Raw genomic sequence first — 18,565 nt, 5'->3', positions numbered from 1 at the left:
CCTTCCCCCGCTGGAGTCCAGGCACCTGACGCCATCGGCCACGCCCCCCGAACTCGACCACGCCCCAGGGCCGCAGCGCCTGCTCCGTCGCTACCCCGCGCCGGGCTCCGTACTGAATTGGCACAAACCATTTTCACGTACCTGGGGGGGAGAGAGTGGAAAGGAATGCCTTCCGCGGAAAGAGTGGACGTTGCCCTTCCCTTCCCTGAGGGACGCCCTTAGACGCCATCTTCTGTGTGAGTGTGAGCTGTGGCACCGATGCCGACTCGTGCTTTCAGACCTCCCTCCTGCCGCGGAGTCTCTGGCTGGACACCCCCCCAGCGCTGCGTTGGTGCCGGCCAGCCCGGTCACGTGGGCGAGAAAATGGCGGCCCCCACAGGGCGCCGCGAGCGTCGCAGTTGGTGAATTGAAGGTGGCGGCGGTGAGAGCGGGTGGACTCGGCGGTCTCATCCTCCCGGAGCTCGTTTGGGCGTTTCGGCGGCAGGGAGCACGGTGCGTGGCCTGGGCCACGCGGGCAGGTACGGTGGGGGGGACGCCTCGTGGGGAGGTCCCGTCTCTAGGATTGATTGGTTGGGGGGATCGGGGGGCATCCTCCTGAGGGGTTTCGAGTCCCGGCGAGCTCTTTCCCCAGGTTCTGGGGACCCTGTTTCGCCGGGGATTGGATTCCCAGGTTGGGGGACCCTGGGAGCCAGCGCGTGTAGGAAGGGGTGATCTCTTTCTCGAGTTTTGGGAGAACCAACGGTACGAGGGATCCCGTACTTGGGGGCCCGCGTAGACAGATCTTGAGGCATCCGGTAACTCGGGGTCTCTTCCAAGGGGAGGGATCCTGCGAGCATGCCTGGGGGAATCCTGTGTTGGGACGACCTCTTTCTGGGGGAGAGTTGGTTCCCAGAGATGTTTTTGTTGGGAATTCTTAGGTCTCAGGTGGGGGCGGGAGGTCAAGGAGCCCGGTCTCCTCTTTCTCCGTCCCTTACTAGCTCATCAAGAGGCTTTTATAGGGGTGAGCGGATTCCAGATTCTGCTTTGGTTAGGGGCTGATCCCCTCAACCCCACGCCCACACCCTTGCCCTGCTTACCACTGAAGAACGTGCTAAAGGTATGAGCCGTGGGCTTCCAGGAGGCTAGGGGAGCCCTCCTTGGTACAGAGAGGTAGGTTTGGGGCTCCCTGCAGGAACATTTAATACTAGCTCTGGTTTGTCAAGTGCATACTAGGTGCTCCGTGAACACGCCTTTTTTTTTTTTTCTTTCTTTTTTTAAGATTTTAGTTTTTAAGTAATCTCTACAATGTGGGGCTCGAACTCACAACCTTAAGTTCGAGAGTCAAATGCTCCATGGATTGAGCCAGCCAGGCACCCCTCCGTGAGCACACCATCACTGGCAGTAACTGTGAGGTCCAGGTGCCCCTTCTACCCAACTTGCGAATGTGGTGGGTGTTCAGTTCACTCAAATACAGTTTGAGCACTTCCTGCCATGGGGACAGATCCCAGGCTAGGCCGTGAGGACACAGCAGTGCACAAAGGAGCATAGATACCTGTGTGTGTCTGTGTGTGTACGTATGTGCATGTGATTTCTTTATTTAAAAAAAAAAATATTTATTTATGTGACAGAGAGGGCACACATGCACTAGCGGGGGGATAGAGAGAAGCAGGCTCCCCACTGAGCAGGGAGCCCCATACAGGGCTCGATCCTAGGGCTCTGGGATCAAGACCTGAGCCGAAGCCAGATGCTTCACCGACTGAGCCAACCAGGCGCCCCCAGATTTCTCTTTATTTATATACATAAGGTCCTGTCCTCCAGGCACTGATTTTCTAGAGTAAGAAACTGATCAGTGGGGGAGCCTGGGTGGCTCAGTCGTTAAGCGCCTGCCTTCGGCTCAGGTCATGATCCCGGGGTTCTGGGATCGAGCCCCGCATCGGGCTCCCGGCTTGGTGGGAGGCCTGCTTCTCCCTCTCTCACTCCCCCTGCTTGTGGTCCCTCTCTCACTGTGTCTCTCTGTCAAATAAGTAAATATTAAAAAAAAAAAAAAAGAAACAAAGAATTGATCAGTGAAATACCCTGGACACCAGGTGCTGTTAGATGTGCAGGGAAGCCGAAGGGGAGTGCGGCACAGAGAGGGCTTACGTGGCTACAGCCGGGTGCTCAGAGAGTTCCTGCCTCCACATTGAATATCTGAGCAGAGACTAGAAGGAAACCCGACTTGTGAGCTATTTACAGTTTTCTTCCAAATGCAGAAACCAACCCCTGAGACTTTTGCCCCAGTTCGGGTCTTGCTCTGGAGATCTGCAGCAGATCCTGTAGCTGGAGCTGCCCTGTTGGCCAGATTTCCCCTCATTCCCAGGAATCTAAGGACTCTGGGGCTGGGTAGGCGATGAAGGGCCTTTTCCGGGTGTCCTGAGGGTGATCCTGCAGAGCCCGGGAGTCAGGAGTCCTGGGCCCTATCTGCCCTTGGCGTGCTGTGTGACCCCACGCAAGTCGCTGCTCGTCCATGTAGCAGAGTCCAAGCTCGGGGCCCCTGACGCCTGGCCGGCTCGCTCACTCCTGGCTTCTGTGGTTTCTGGTGCTCTCCCTGGGTTGCTCAGAGAGCTTCCCCTTCCTCCTGAAGCCCGGTGCTGGTGCTGCAGGGAGCCAGGGGCTACGGCGTGCCACGGCATGCTTTACAAAGCGTCCCCCAGGTCTTCACTGGTCCAGAGGACAGAGATGGCGCCCCTCCTCCCAGCCCAGGCTGTGTCATTTTGTCTCTGTCCGTCCACTCAACCTAGCATTTGTGGCTTAGAGCTTGACTGTGGAGCCCAGCCTCCTGGATTTATGACTCCTCACTCAACTTGTAAGCGAGTTACTAACCTGTGTGTCTGCATTCTCGCCTGTAAAAGGGTGACAAGCCTGGTGCCCATCTCAGAGGTTTATGGGGAGAGGTAAATGAGTTTATGAGTGTGAGGGGCTTAGCAGAGGGGTCTGGCACATAGTAGGTCCTCTGTAAACGTCAGCTGCTGTTACCGCTAGGACTGGTTTTTATTGAATGCCTACTAAGTGCTGGAATATAGTGGCAACGAAGATAGTCTCGGTCCCTGCCTTCAGAGTTCTGATGAGGGGTAAGACCCACTGTAGGCAGCTGAGCTGTTAAACGTCCTATATGGTATCTCGTAGGGCTAAGGGCTCTGAAGAAAAGTAGAACAAGGGAAAAGAATAATAGGGATGACTGTAATCAGGAAAGGCTTCCCTGAAAGGTGACATTTGAGACCCAAAAAGTGAGAGGGTGAGCATGGGGGGGGCATTTGGGGAGGAGTGTTCCTGAGGACAAGAACAGCCCATGCAAAGGTCCTGGGGTAGTCCTGGTATGTTGGAGGAACAGCCAGGAGGCCTTGTGGCTGGAGCAGGATGAGCAAGGGGCAAGGGGTAGAGGGGGAGGAGAGGAGAGGGCTGGCAGGGGTCAGGGCAGGGCCTTTAGGACTGTGAGGGTGTTTGGAATAATGAGGTGCTGTAGGAGGATTGTGCAGGGGTCCAGTTTATGTGCTGAAAGCATTCGTGCCTCAGTTATCTGTCACGTAGCGAATTGCCCCACAGTTAGCAGCTCTGAGCAACAGCAGACATGCTCTCCCACAGTCTGTGTGGGGGATCTGTGCCTGGTCGCCAGGAGCTTCCAGTTCCGCTCTCTCGGGAGGTCGCAGTCGGGACTGCTGGGGCTGCCTTGGCTGGAGGCCGGACAGGGGCTGGAGGAGCTGCCCTCAGATGCCTGCTCTCACGTGGCTGGGGGCCAGAGGCCTTGGTCCCTTACCTGGTGGGGCCCTACATAGGGCGAGGAGGACGCCGCGGCGTCTCTCAGAAGCCGGCCCGTCACTGCTTCCATACCCGGTGGCTCGCACCGGTCAAGCCTCTTCAGTGTGGGAGGGGCCGCAGGGAATGGGGGTCGTGGGGGCCCCACAGCCCCTCTGGCGAGCGTGTGGAGGGCAGGACAGCAGAAGTCATTGCTGACACACAGGCAGGAGGGCCAGGGAGGGACGTAGCAAGTCGGAGGCCACACAGCAGGCGGCCGGGCCAGGCCGGGCCTTCAGCCCAGACGCCCGCCCCACCTGGGTCTGAGCTCTTAAGTGAACGAATCCGCCAGTGGATGAAGAACACCCACTTGGGGGCGCCTTGGGGGCTCAGTGGGCTGAGCCTCTGCCTTTCTGCTCAGGTCATGATCTCAGGGTCCTGGATCGAGCCCCGCATAGGGCTCTCTGCTCGGCAGGGAGCCTGCGTCCCCCTCTCTCTGCTGCTGCTCTGCCTCCTAGTGATCTCTGTCTGTTAAATAAATAAATAAAATCTTTAAAAAAAAAAAAAAAGAACACCTCACCCAGGCTCCTGGCTTTTTGCCCCTAGGTTCTCGTGCCCAGGAGCCCCCGCGTTCAGCTCAGGTGGGGCTGCGGAAGGCCCGTGGGCAGGAGGGCGCGGCGCGCCATGGTGACAGAGCAGGAAGTGGAGGCCGTCGGCCGGACGCTGGCGGACCCCCAGCAGCCCCTGCAGGCCCGCTTCCGGGCGCTCTTCACCCTCCGCGGGCTCGGGGGTCCCGGAGCCGTCGCCTGGATCAGCCGGGCCTTTGGCGACGACTCCGCCCTGCTCAAGCACGAGCTGGCGTACTGTCTGGGCCAGATGCAGGACCCCCGGGCCATCCCCGTGCTGCTGGACGTGCTGCGGGACACCCGACAGGAGCCCATGGTGCGCCACGAGGCGGGTGAGTGGCCAGGGCGGGGGCGCCGGACCTTCACCCCCTCCCCTGCCCGTCCCTTCTGCCTCGTGTGCCCCCCTCCCTCCCGCGCGGTCTAGAGCAGGGCTTGGCGGCCTTTGCCGGGAAAGGGCAGGTGGCAAAGTGTTCAGCCCCGTGGGCCGGACAGTCTCTGTTGCCAAGCCTCACCTCTGCCCTCGTGATTAAGTCGCCGTAAACTGCCCTCCGCAGAGAGGCGTGGCCACGTGCTGGTGGGACTCTATGGGCTCTATGGACTCTGGGTTTGAATTCCATGGAAGTTTCACACGGCAGGAAATACCCCTTTGATTAAATATATGTATATATATATTGTTTTTTTCAAGATTTTATTTGCAGTCTTCTCTTTACCCGACATGGGGCTCGAACTCAGGACCCCAGGAGTCGCGTGCTCTCCCGACTGAGCCAGTTGGGCTCCTGTAAAAACATTTAACAACATTAAAACGGGGCGCCTGGGTGGCTCAGCAGTTTAAGCATCTGCCTATGGCTCAGGTGATGACCCCAGGGTCCTAGGATCGAGCCCTGCATCAGGCTCTCTGTGGGGAGCCTGCTTCCCCCTCTCCTGCTGCCGCTGCCCCTGCTTGTGCGCACTCACTCTCTGTCAAATAAATAAAATCTTTCAAAATAAAAAAATGAAAGGATTAAAACCATTTTTTGCTCATACAAAACCAAGCAGCGAATTTGCCAGCCCGTGGTGTCTATTTCATTTGTCCATGTCACCCCCTGGGCCGGTTTCTTGAGTACCTGCTGCGTAGCAGGCCCTGCGATCTTGGGGGACACCGGAAACAGGAGAAAGGAGTAAACTCCGTGGCAATCCGGGGCTGTTGAGGCTGTGTCTCTGTGACCAGTGAGCTCCTTTGCAGACCGGGGGTGGGGGGCACTCTGTTTCCATCTCACTCATTTTAGGCATTTCTCATATCCTCTGAAGTAGTCCCTGGCTCTGCTGGGCCTCCCCCTGTCCCCAGGCTGCCCCCCGTAACTCTCAGGGTGCCAGGCACAGTTTTTGTTGGAGGTGTCCTCACCAAGAACATCCTCCAAACCTCACCCTTCCCATGAGTTCCGCTATTTTGAGTGTCCAGTACTGCAGAACGCCTTGTCGGGTGATAGTGGAAACACGTGGGGTACTGAGGAGGCAGTCAAGCAGGGAGCAGGGTGAGACGGCCAGAGGGCTCACCCTTTCTAATCGGCGGACAGAGATCTGAATGAAGGCAGGTGGTTATCTGGAGAAAGGTGCTTCAGGCAGAGGATGCAGCCTGTGCAAAGGTCCTGGGGCTGTACCGTGCCTGCTCCCTGAAGAAGTGGCAAGGAGGCCCCTGTGGCTGGGGCCAAGAGAGTGACAGAGAGGAGGAGGGGAGGGGCCTGGGGTGCTTCGGGGAGCACTCCAGCTTTTACCCTGAGGGCTGCGGGCAAGGAGGGCAGGCCTGACCCGGATTCAGGTCCGTTAGGATGTTCGTGATTGTGAGCAGCAGCGTCCTCTACCAGCTTGCAAAGGGATTGAGTGGGCGTGTGTGTTCGTTGGCTGCGGGTCTCTTCCCGCTCGGCGCCGGCGTAGGCCCACGGGGACCCACGGGGAGATGATCCGGTTTCCCCACCAAGCCCTGCCTTTCTCTGCTGACCTTCCTCTCCCACATCACAGCACAGAACCTCCTTCTCCAGGGCTCACTCCCACGAGCTCTCCTCCCCTGGGTGTTCTTGGGGCTCCATGGTGACCAATGTCCCCGAGTTGTCACAACATGTTTGTCTTTGTCCCCCCATCTAGACCACGAGCATGGGAGGCACGGGCCCGGGGGTGGCGGTGGGGGTGGGTCCCAGCCCAGTTCCATGCTCCGGCTCCAGTGTGTGGGTCACAGATATAAGCAGAGCCGTGGGGCACGGGGTGGGGGAGGGCACAAAGGAGGTGGTGTTGCTGGTCATGCCCCCTGATCCCCCCCATCCCTCCCCCAACCTATCTGCGGCATTTTCCAACCAACCGTGAGCTGTCTGTGTGGTTCTTCTCAGGCGAGGCCCTGGGGGCCATCGGGAACCCCGACGTTCTGGAGGTCCTGAAGCAGTACTCCTCCGACCCTGTCATCGAGGTACCGTGGCCTGACCCCTTCCTCCCCCCCCCCCCCCAACTGGACCATCCTCCCTCTGTGTCTGGTTGCCAGGGCGACCGCTCTGCCAGGGTCCTAGGAGACAGGGCGACAGCCAGGGTGGTCGTGGGCCACTGCCCTGCCTGGCTGAGCCACCTCGCCTCTCCCAGTTTCCCCGCTGCCTGCCTCCCTTCATTCTCCAGGGGACAGCTTTACTGAGATAGAATTCACATAACATAAAGTTCGCCCTCTGAAGGGGTATGCTTTGGTGGTTTCTAGAGCGTCCACAGGGGTGTGCCACCCTCTCCTAATTCCAGAACATTCCATTTCCGCAAAAGAATCCCCATCCCCATCAGCGGTCACTCCCCATCCCCTCCCCATCCCCGGTCCCCATGAGCCCCCTTCCCATCGGTGGAGGAGCCTGGTCTGGACGTGTCACACGCGTGGACTCACACCCCGTGTGGCCTTCTGTGTCTGGTTCCCTCCCTGCGCGTTGTGGGCTCGGGGTCCGCCCCGGGGCTGCATGTGAGGGCCTTGCTCCTGCTCCGGCTGATACTCTTGGGCCCACATCTTGTCCCACTGATGGACATTTGGGTTGTTCCCCCTTCCCGGCCCCCTGAACCATGCTGCCGCGAGCTGCGTGCGGGTTTCCGGGTGGACGTGTGCGTGTCCCACCTGCTGCTTCTCGCCGCCAGCCCTCAGCCCCAGACTCCTCTCGGCCCCAAGAGCGGAGGTCTCCCGACCTCAGACCTAAAGCACTCACGTTTCCTAATGACCTCAAGGCCAGAGCCCCAGGTTCTCGCCGCCTCTTGCGGGCTGAGCAGTCAGGCCTGGCCTTGCCTTCCACACGGTCCCGCGGCAGGGACTCCATGCCGCTGTCTCCACCCCACGCCCCCTTTGCCGGTGGCGGGTCTCCGCTCCACTCCTGGCCCTCCGTCCTCCTGTCGCTCCCTTGTCACACGAGTCCCTGCGGGTTTCTCTCCGGCCAGAATGACTGGAGCCTCCGAGGGTGGGGGAGGGGGTCCCCATGTCCACCGGGCGCCCCTGTCCCCGCAGGTGGCGGAGACGTGCCAGCTGGCTGTCCAGCGGCTGGAGTGGCTGCAGCACCACGGCGGGCAGCCGGTGGCCGCAGGGCCCTACCTGTCCGTGGACCCCGCTCCTCCCGCCGAAGAACGCGACGTGGGGCGGCTGCGGGAGGTGCTGCTGGACGAGGCCCGGCCACTCTTCGACCGCTACCGAGCCATGTTCGCCCTGCGGGATGCCGGCGGCGAGGCCGCCGCCTTGGCGCTGGCCGAGGGTGAGTTGGGGGCGGGGGTCACGGGCAGGGCGCCGGGGGGTGCTCAGGAGCTGCATCTTCAAAATGGAGCAGCAGAGTGACCAGGGAATGTGCATCCTGGGCCCTGCGGGCAGGCAGCCTTCCCCTCCAGCTCTCCGTGGGAAGCCGAGGCTGGAAAGGCGGGGGGGAGTTGCCTGGGCAGACAGCAGCCGGCGGATCGCGGGAGGCGATCCCTGGCAGCGCGGCTCCGGCTTTCTGGGCCCCTTTCTGCTACTGTGACTTGAATCGCTCTCATCCCAGCTCTGCAGGGAGCTCTCTGCAGGCCTCTCCCCGGAGAGTCGTGGTCCCCTGTGCCCCCTGCCCGGGGTGTGCCCGCAGAGGATTTGGAGCCCTCTCTGCACTCCCAGAACTTCCTGTTTGGCAGGGAGATGCCGGCTGGTCGGCTGGCCCCTGGGCCGCGGGGTGGGGGTCCCCGGGGTTGCCAGGCAGGAACACAGCGGGGCTGGGTGGTGCTTGGGAGTGGGGGCCACAGGCAGGCAGGTGGCCTTGAGCCCTGGCTCGGCCTCAGGGGCCTCTGATCCCGGGCAGTCATGATGCCCCTCCTGGTGGTGGTTTCCCCATCAGTGTAAAGCATGACCTGTCTTGTGCCCCTGACGGTTTCCTCAGTAAACACTCGAGAGCATAACATAGGCTCAAGGAGAGGTGGGAGCAGCTGTCAGGGGACCTTGGGCCCAGGAAGGCCACACCTGCCCCATCTGGCCTTGCGGAGGGCAGAGCTGTGTTCCCAGTGCCTGTTGGCGGGGAGCTTATAACCCGGCTCTGCTCTCTCTGGTTTCTCCTGCCGCTCTGGCTGCTGATCCCTCCCCCAAAGCCGCACTGACCACCGGGACTGGGGTGGGGTGTCCTTGGCACAGGGAGCCCCTTGTCCACCTCTCCTGGTCCTTCTTGCCCACAGGCCTGCACTGTGGCAGCGCCCTCTTCCGCCACGAGATCGGCTACGTCCTGGGCCAGCTGCAGCACGAGGCAGCCGTGCCCCAGCTGACAGCGACCCTGGCCCAGCAGGCCGAGAACCCCATGGTGCGGCATGAGTGCGCTGAGGCCCTGGGAGCCATCGCCCGGCCCGCCTGTCTGGCCGCCCTGCGGGCCCACGCGGCTGACCCTGAGCGCGTGGTGCGGGAGAGCTGCGAGGTGGCCCTGGACATGTACGAGTATGAGACCGGCTCAGCCTTCCAGTACGCCGACGGGCTGGAGCAGCTGCGGGCAACCCCCTCCTAGAGCCGCCCGCCCGCCCTGCGGGGCTCGGCACGCGAGCTTGTGCGATTGGGTCTGGCCTCCCCGCCCCCAGCTGTCAGCTTGGCCCGATCTGGCTTTTGCATCCTGACTCCCCCGAGGCCAGCCTGAGGTGTCCCGTGCCCCCCACGGACGGGGGCCTGGCACAGGGCTGCACACCCAGGTTTCTGGTTATGGGGTTGGGGTGTCGGCATGGGAGCGGGAGTCTGAGGGGGTGTTGGGATTGGGGTTGCCCTGACCCAGCTTCTCGAAGAACCAGGGGTTCCCTGAAAGGCACTGTGGGCAAACCCAACCCCACTGGGCCTGGGCAGAGGCTGGGGCTTCCAAGGGCTCCCCTGGGGCCTCTGACTCCCCAGCCCGGGACTAGGCAGGGTGGGGAGGTTGTTAGGGGCTCAGGGGCTGGGGTGGGACAAGCAGACCCCAGGGTCCAAATGAACTATTAAATTATTTTGGCCAAGACGTGACTCTCAGAAAATGTGGGGGGCTCTGTAGCAGGCTTATGTCCAGGAACGTCTCGGGGAGGGGGTCGGGGGGTTCACAGAGCTCCAGGCCCATGCTCTGGTTTCCTCTCCAGCCAGCCCACTCCCGGGGGGCTGGGGGAAACAGCCCCCAGCCTGGCCTTCCCCTCTTCCTCATTCTCACCCAGCCCTGTGGGGGTTTAGTGGTATGGCTAAGAGCCCAGGCCGTGGGTTCCCGTCCTGGCTACCCGCCTCGTTGTCCAGTGCGGCGTGGAACACCCTGTTTTACGGTCATAAAACGGGGAGCCTAAGCTCACGTGGGACACATTCACCTGCTGCTGTCTGCCAGCCAGCGACATCCCTGACGGGTCACACGAGGGCGTAGATGTCCAGAGTGGGGGTCCTTGGGCACCGTGATTGTGAGCTGGCTCTGCCACACTGATGCCTTCTGCCCCCGGCCCTTCTGACACCAGGCGCACGGGGTCTCCGCCCAGGCAAGTCACGTCTCCGTGGGCGTCCTGCAGTTCAACCCTGTTCTGCCGCTCACCGCCCGAATTCACGCAGACCCCCAGGTCCCCTCCCCACCGGTGATGATTTGCTGGCGCAGCTCCCAGAGCACAGGAAAGCCCTTGACTTGCCCGTTCCATATAAAGAATGTCATGAGCAGCCAGACGAAGGGTCCTGGGTCCAGGGGCTTCCTCCCGCGGAGCCTGGGGCACAGCCCCCTCTGCTACTGGGTGCACTCACCCACCCCGCAGCTTTCAGAGCCCCTCAGGGGTTTTGTGGAGGCTCCGTGTGCCCACAAGTTTGATTCAGTCAGTGGCCTTTGGCGATTCCCTCTCCTCCAGGGTCAAGGATGTGGCTGGAAGTGCCTCCACTGCTAGCCCCGTCCTGAAGCCACCTGTGAGCCCGCAGCCCCCGGCCTGGTTGGCGAGCGCAGGTGCCATGGGAAGGCCTTCCTCTGGCCCTTGCCTCTCCGGAAGTTACAGGGTTTTTTAAAACTTCATTTTTATGGGGCGCCTGGGTGGCTCAGTGGGTTAAGCCTCTGCCTTCGGCTCAGGTCATGATCTCAGGGTCCTGGGATCGAGCCCCACATCGGGCTCTCTGCTCAGCAGGGAGCCTGCTTCTCCCCCTCTCTCTCTGCCTGCTTGTGCTCTCTCTCTCTCTCCGTCAAATAAATAAATAAATCTTTAAAAAAAAAAGAAAAACTTCATTTTTATTTATTTTATTTATTTTTTTTTAAGATTTTTTTTTTTTTGACAGAGATCACAAGCAGGCAGGGATGCAGGCAGAGAGAGAGGAGGAAGCAGGCTCCCCGCTGAGCAGAAAGCCCGATGCGGGGCTCGATCCCAGAACCCTGGGACCATGACCTGAGCCGAAGGCAGAGGCTTTAACCCACTGAGCCACCCAGGCGCCCCCATTTTTATTTATTTTAGAGAGAGTGGGGGGTAGGGGCAGAGAGAGAGCCCCAAGCCGACTTCGTGCTGGGCACTTAGTCGATCCCGCAACCCCAAGATCATGACCTGAGCTGAAGCCAAGAGTCAGTCACCCAACCGACTGAGCTACCCAGGCTTCCTGGGAAGTTATAGACTTTTAAAAGGGGCTGGAGCCCGGGGCCCGGGACACACATTCCCCATTACCTCAGTGTCACGAGCACCTTGCCCACAGGCCCACTAGCCACCCTCCCTGCTCTCATCAGATGTACCTGTGCCCAGCAGCAAAGACCAGTGGGAATTTCTTAAAAACAAGGGAAAATCAACTGACCTCATGGCATCCCCGGGTTCTGTCTCCCGCCCACTGTCTGCTTCTCTCTAGCAAGAGGCCCAGAAGAGCCAAACCCTGACTGCCTCCCATGGCTCACCCCCCCCCCCCCCCCCCCCCGCCGCACCTGCACCAGCTAGGCTTTGCTCTCCTGTCCCCAGACCTGTCACAGTCTCTGTTCTCCTCCCCCTCACCGAGGGGTCTCACTCATCTGGCCAGCCCCCATCCTCCTGGGAGCTCCTCAGGGACCAGGCTCCTCTCCCACCCCTCCCCCATGCCCAGGCTGGGCCCTCAAGCCTCTTCCCTCCCTCCCCACTCCCCTGTGGCCAGCCTCATCCACTCCCCGCCCACCGCCCAATGTCTATGGCAGGATGATGCCCACAGCCCTCTCTCCAGCCCAGCCCTCTCCTGGGCTCCAGACATGGGGTCTAGCTGCCCCCCTATTCCACTTGGATATTGGCGAGGCACCCCAAACATAGTGTGTCCTTAGGATTCCCCACATTACCTCCCAAAGCTGTTCCCACAGGAAGTGAGAACTCTCATTCAGGGGCTCAGCCTAAAAACATCCGGGTTGGATCCGTTTAAAATTGGCCCCAGATCTGTCCACATCTCCTCCCTCCTGTGCCCCCAGTCACCATCACCACCTGCCTGGACCCACATAATCCCCTCTGCACCTCCCCCCCCCCTCGCCCCCAATTCCCTTCCCTGAGTCCGCCCTCTCAGCAGCGCCACCAGAGGGAGCTGGGGAGCACTCAGGACTGCCCTCCCTGCGTGGGCAGAGGGTGGGGAGCCCAAGTCCTCCCCAGGGCCCTCAACCAGCCCTGCCCAGTCCATCCCTTCCCATGGCACCCTCTGCTCCAGCCAATCAGGCCTCCTCAGTGTTCTTGCAAGGGCCAAGCCCAATCCTGCCCCAGGACTTTTGCATGTGCAGTTTACCTGGAACCTCTTTCCCTCCAGGTACCTCACCTCTTACCGAGGCTTGCCTGAGCACTTGTGTTAAAATCATAACCTCACCCCCGATGTCCCTGTATGCCGTTCCCTGTTTTCTTTTCCTCCATAGCATCTATAGTTCCCTGTATCCTTTTCTTAATTAGTTCATGACCTGTTTTCTCCACTGGAATAAGAGCAGCGGTTTTGTCTGCGCTGTCGCCGGGATGGGACGATGGTGTGGTGGTGCAGCGGCAATCCAGAAAATAACGATGAAGCCCTCATCCGTAGCGTCTACCATCCCCGCCGAGCACTGCATATGCCGCTGCTGGCCGTGACTTCTGTAGTCAGCACCCACAGGCTCCCACACAGCCTAAGTGGGTCCCCAGCCCGGAGACACTGCAGGTAAATATTTGAGGAGTACCTGTCCGCAGGGGTGAAGCTTAGACAGTGGTGCACGTATCCATTAGCAATCGGACACTCGGACGGGAAGACCCCCCCCCCCCTGTGGTATGGTAGGGCAGTCCAAGGTTGACCTCCACAGCGGAACCAGAGAAGCAGAATCATGTGATGTCATTTGTGCAAATGGAGCGATGTATGTAAATTACATACAGGCAACTTGTTTGAAAAACACCCAAGCACTTACCCAAAGTACTTTCAACCCTGTACCTCCCTGGGCTACGTGGGATGTTTTACTATGGTATTTACCTCGACACTTGTTCGGGTCGGGGACGGTGGCCCCTTCAGAGGGAGCAAACAGCCCGCACGAGGGGACAGGTTTCTCCCGGCCACCCTAGTCCTGCTCTTGGCTTCCTCTTGCTTCCTGGGCCAGGCGGAGAGCACAGGGGAGGAGGCAGGTGTGCCCGTGTGGCAGGATGTTCCCATTTTTAAAGGCAGACAGACAGCAATGGATTCGGCGTACCATCTCTTATTTAAGAGATGTGCGCGGGGTCCCTGGGTGGCTCAGTCAGGGAAGCATCTGCCTCCTGCTCAGGTCGTGATCCCAGGGTCCTTGGATCAAGCCCCGTGGTGGGCTTCCTGCTCAGCGGGGAGTCTGCTTCTCCCTCTGCCACCCCCCCTGCTTGTGCTCTCTCTCCCCCAAATAAATAAATACATAAAATCTTTAAAAAAAATTTTTTTTAAGTATTCTTCACACCCAGCATGGGGCTTGAACTCACAACCCCGAGCTCAAGAATCACATGGTCTACCAACTGAGCCAGCCAGGTGTCCCCAATATTATTTTCTTCTTGTCTTCCTTTGTGTTCGAGAGTTGACTCCAGACTGACTTTTCGGTGACCTTGGCTGGCCAGCAAGGACACCATCTCCACCATGTTTTGTGACTCATGCTAAGATTCGTGCACGGCCTCGCCAGGGGCCGGGCGTGGTGTTGACTCGGGAAGGCTCCCAGGCAGAGTGCCAGGTGTGACTGGCCCCCAGGATGTGCTGGGGGAAGGAGATAGACCCAGGGGTGCAGGAAGCAGATATGGGAAGCCACGCCCAAAAGCGAGACGCCTATAGGTCAGGGAACTTGGAATCTCGAACCTGCAGACCTGTGACAGGCTGATAGCAGGACAGGCACCTGTGCTAAATGCAGACACCCCACACCTTCCATGCTGCAGTTCCTATACACCTGAGCAAGCCCAAGCTCAAAGTGTCAGCGGCACCCTGCGCCCCCGAGCCTCTGGGGAAGGATCCCCCTGTCTCCTCCAGCTTCCTTGGCTTGTGCACACACCTCTCCAGGGTCCGCCTCGTCCCTGCGTGGCCTTCTCCTCTTTCGCTATGTCTGTGTCCAGATGTCCCTCGTGCAAGCACACCGCCGCACTGGGGCATATAACCTTGTCCTAACTTGCTGACTGCAGAGACCCTACTTTCCAAGTAAGGGTCCATTCCCAGGGACCGGGAGGGGGGGTTGGACTTCAACACGCCGTTTTTTGGGGACACAGTGAAACCCATAAGCCTTTGTCATACTTCTGATGTCAGGTCGGGGGTCGGCCCCGCACTGCCCCCAATGCAGGCTGAGTGAGAGAATTCATCTGGGCTCCTGCACGGCCAGTTCTCAGTGCCCAGGACCGAGCTCAGCACTGACTCATGGAATGTTTCCCGGGCTCTCACCCCTCTGGATTTCTGGTTTGTCGAAAATAGGAACCTCTGCCTTCCCGCCGAGCAGAGAGCCCGATGCGGGGCTCGATCCCAGGACCCTGGGACCATGACCTGAACCGAAGGCAGAGGCTTTAACCCACTGAGCCACCAAGGCGCCCCAAATAAAATCTTAAAAAAAAAAATCAACATGTATGTTGAGATCCTTGTAGGGCCCCGTGCAGGTGTAAGACATAATCTGGGAGGCCCGGTGCCACCCACACCCGGTTTCCCCCAAGGCGACTGGGCACAACACACACGCAAACCAGTCGCATAGTCTCGTGACCAGAACGCTGGCGCTGATGTCCTGCCCCATCTTGGGCAGCTTTCTCCAGCGCTGCTTGAACGTGGGTACGTATTCATGTATATTGAGTTTTCTGCCGTGTTACCCTGTGGAAAACTGGGTGTCCACCAGCATGATCATAACACAGGACAGTGCCACACCACAAGCGGGGCAGGGCTGGGTAACAACCCCACCTCCAAAGAGACCGGCTCCCTGATCCGCGTGCCACTGTAGAAGCAGCTTTGCAGATGGGGGTAAGTTACAAATCCTGATGTGGGGGCGACCCTGGGTTCCCGGTGGGGGGATGTCCCGCCATCCTCACGAGAGGGAGGCAGAGGGTGGGGGTCCCAGAGGTGGTCAGACCCTGTGCTGCTGGTGGGGAGGATGTAGGGGGGTGGCTCACGGGCCCAGAAGAGGCAGGAACCAGGTTTCCCTGGGGTCCTGGGGGGACTAGCCCTGCCCATGAGGGGTTTAGACCCCCTGACCCCCCATGTCAGATTTTTTTTTTTAAAGATTTTGACAGAAATCACAAGTACACAGAGAGGCAGGCAGGCAGAGAGGAAGGGAAGCAGGCTCCCTGCCGAGCAGAGAGGCCCTATTCAGGGCTCAATCCCAGGACCCTGGGATCATGACCCGAGCCGAAGGCAGAGGCTTTAACCCACTGAGCCACCCAGGCACCCCCCATGTCAGATTTCTGATCTCCAGAATAGTGAAATAACAGCTATGTTGTGCTGAGCTGGTAAGTTTGGGATGGGAAACCACACTCAGTGATCTCTTGTGCTATCCTTTCTTCCTTCATTAATGAAATATTTTAAAAAATCAAAATCAATGCAAAAAACCCAAACTCTTATTATTTTTTAAGTTTATTTATTTGAGAGCGTGTAAGCAAGAGAGAGAAAGAGAGATCATGAGTGGGGGTAGGAGCAGAGGGAGAGGGAGAAGCAGGCTCCCCGCTGAGCAGGAAGCCCGAGGACATGGGTCTCCATCCATCCCTGAGATCATGACTTGAGCCGAAGGCAGATGCTTCACCAACAGAGCCACCCAGGTGCCCCAAAATCTAAACTTTTAAATAAAGACAGGATCCAACTTTGACCTCGCCAAGCCCCCTCCCTGGCCTCAGCCAAATCCCAGCCTTGTCAGAGGCTGTCTTGGATTTAAAATAAAACAATCAAGTCAGATGGTGGAGGTGGAATTTTTGATTCATGTAAAACTTGCTCCCCCCACCCCCGAGTGTGCATCATGTTCTGTTGGAAACGAAAGTAAGAAACACCAGAGATCTGGCCACTTTTTCATCACCATCGGAATATTTTTTTAAAAATACAGCATCTATGGGGCACCTGGGTGGCTCAGTGGATTAAAGCCTCTGCCTTCAGCTCAAGTCATGATCTCAGGGTCCTGGGATCGAGCCCCACATCGGGCTCCCTGCTCCGCGGGGAGCCTGCTTCCCTCTTTCTCTCTGCCTGCCTCTCTGCCTACTTGTGATCTCTGTCAAAGAAATAAAATCTTAAAAAAAGAAAAGAAAATACAGCATCTGAATTGTTCCCTTTAGCTCTGCTGTTCCATTGGAGCTAGAATGCTGTGTGGAGTGAGAAGCAGCAACGAGCAGACACGGTGTTTTGGTTTTTTTTTTAAAGATTTTATTTATTTATTTGACAGACAGAGATCACAAGTAGGCAGAGAGGCAGACAAAGAGAGAAAGGGAAGCAGGCTCCCTGCTGAGCAGAGAGCCTGATGCGGGACTCGATCCCAAGACCCCAGGACCATGACCTGAGCTGAAGGCAGAGGCTTAACCCACTGAGCCCCCCTGGCACCCCCAGACACGGTTATTGAATCTGGTGGTGGGTCTGAGGAAGGATGATTGGATCTTGTCTGGAAGGGTAGATATTCAAGAAGTTGCTTCATTTGACATTGTTTGATTTTAAAGATTTTTTAAAACTTCCTTTAAAAGATTATTACATATTTTTTAAGTAATCTCCACACCCAACATGGGGCTCAAACTCACGACCCCAAGATCAGGAGTCTCATGCTGTACCGACTGAGCCGGCTGGGCGCCCTGCTCATCTGACGTTTATTGATCTCTTCTATTCTAGGCACTGCTTTGCACCTTCTGTGTTCAGTAGAATTTTCTACGACAGACATATTCTATATCTGCACCATTCAGCCAGAGGGGGCTGGGGGCTATGGAGCATTTCAAAGGTGGCCAGTGTAGCTACAGAAGTGACTTTTTTAATTTTCAAAATTTAATTTAGGGGGGCCTGGGGGGCTCAGTCTGTGAAGCATCTTGCCTTCGGCTCAGGTCATGATCTCAGGGTCCCAGGACTGAGTCCCGCATCGGGCTCCCTGCTCAGTGGGAAGTCTGCTTCTCCCTCTCCCTCTGCTGCTCCCCCAACTTGTGTGCACTCTCTCTCTCAAATAAAATATTTTTAAAAATAAAAAATAAGGGGCGCCTGGGTGGCTCAGCGGGTTGAGCCGCTGCCTTCGGCTCGGGTCATGATCTCAGGGTCCTGGGATCGAGCCCCGCGTCGGGCTCTCTGCTCAGTGGGGAGCCTGCTTCTTCCTCTCTCTCTGCCTGCCTCTCTGCCTGCTTGTGATCTCTCTCTGTCAAATGAATACATAAAATCTTAAAAAAAAAAAAAAAAATAAAAAAAATAAAAAATAAATAAAATTTAATTTAAATAGAGGTGGAAAAATCTGATACTTGATCCAGTTGTTGGAAACGTTTGAAGCACACTTGTACGTGAATTTACTTGTCCCACTGTCAATTTTATACATTGTAGAGATCAAGGTTTAACAATGACAATTAGCACCAAACTGAGATGGGCTGCGAGCGCCCACATACTGGGTTTTAAGACATTATGAGAAAAGAACAAACGGTATCTCACTGGTAACAGTTGATTCTGATAAAACGTTGAAATGTAACTACTTTGGACACATCAAGTATATTAAAATTAATTACACTGGTTTCTTTGTATTTTTAAAATGCGGCTAACAGGAAAACTTAAAATCTACTTCTCTGGCTCGGGCGATGTGTTTATTGGATGACGCCAGGTCCGCGCGCTGTGGGCGGAGCTCACTGAAGTCAGGTACAGGTGCGTCGCCTAAATGCATCACTTCCTACCAAACTTACAGAAACCGGGCACCACGGCCTCTTTCTTTCCTTCAAACCTTCGCCCACATGTCCCCGATGGCCCGCGTTAGAGACCCATCCTTCTTGGTTTTATTAGTCCGCCGAGGCCGTCCAGCGGGCGCCCCGCACCTTCTCCCCGCCAGCCGGGCGCCGCGACGCGGACAGACGGCCCTCGGCCTGCGCGATCCCCGTGCCGTCTGCCCTGCTCGGTTACTGTGACCCGTACTCTGGGCCTCCGTGTGCGGACGTTTCGGCGGACCCGGCTCCGACTCCCCCGGGCAGACGGGCGCGCAGGAGGGGACTCGCCCGGGCCGCCGGGAAGCCCGTGGGGGACCGAGTCTCTGCGGGGCGGCCGCACCGTCCGCACGGCGGCTGCCCACGTCCCACCCAACCCGCGTCGCGGCCCCGCGGCCCCCCGCACTCGCCCTGCCTCCCGCCCTTTCCTCAGGGCGCCCAGGCGGCCGTGAAGGGGTCGCTCGCTGGTTTGACTCGCCTTTCCC

General features: G+C 58.2%; 1 protein-coding gene across 2 annotated transcripts; it reads left to right on the top strand.

The window, feature by feature from the left end:
* The first annotated feature begins 371 nt into the window (after positions 1-371).
* DOHH (deoxyhypusine hydroxylase) lies at positions 372-9,832 on the top strand. Of its 2 annotated transcripts, none has more exons than XM_047706468.1 (5): positions 372-492; positions 4,357-4,708; positions 6,734-6,810; positions 7,864-8,104; positions 9,039-9,832. In XM_047706468.1, exons 2-5 carry the CDS (start codon positions 4,435-4,437, stop codon positions 9,356-9,358), a joined length of 912 nt encoding a protein of 303 aa, XP_047562424.1. In that variant the 5' UTR covers positions 372-492; positions 4,357-4,434; the 3' UTR covers positions 9,359-9,832. The 2 variants fall into 2 exon arrangements, with proteins under 2 accessions (XP_047562424.1, XP_047562415.1); XM_047706459.1 differs by having other exon boundaries at positions 384-518.
* The last annotated feature ends 8,733 nt before the right edge of the window (positions 9,833-18,565 follow it).

Source organism: Lutra lutra, chromosome 1, assembly GCF_902655055.1.
Source record: "Lutra lutra chromosome 1, mLutLut1.2, whole genome shotgun sequence".
In the NCBI taxonomy this organism is placed as follows: domain Eukaryota; kingdom Metazoa; phylum Chordata; class Mammalia; order Carnivora; family Mustelidae; genus Lutra; species Lutra lutra.
This window is presented reverse-complemented; position numbering and strand designations above follow the sequence as displayed.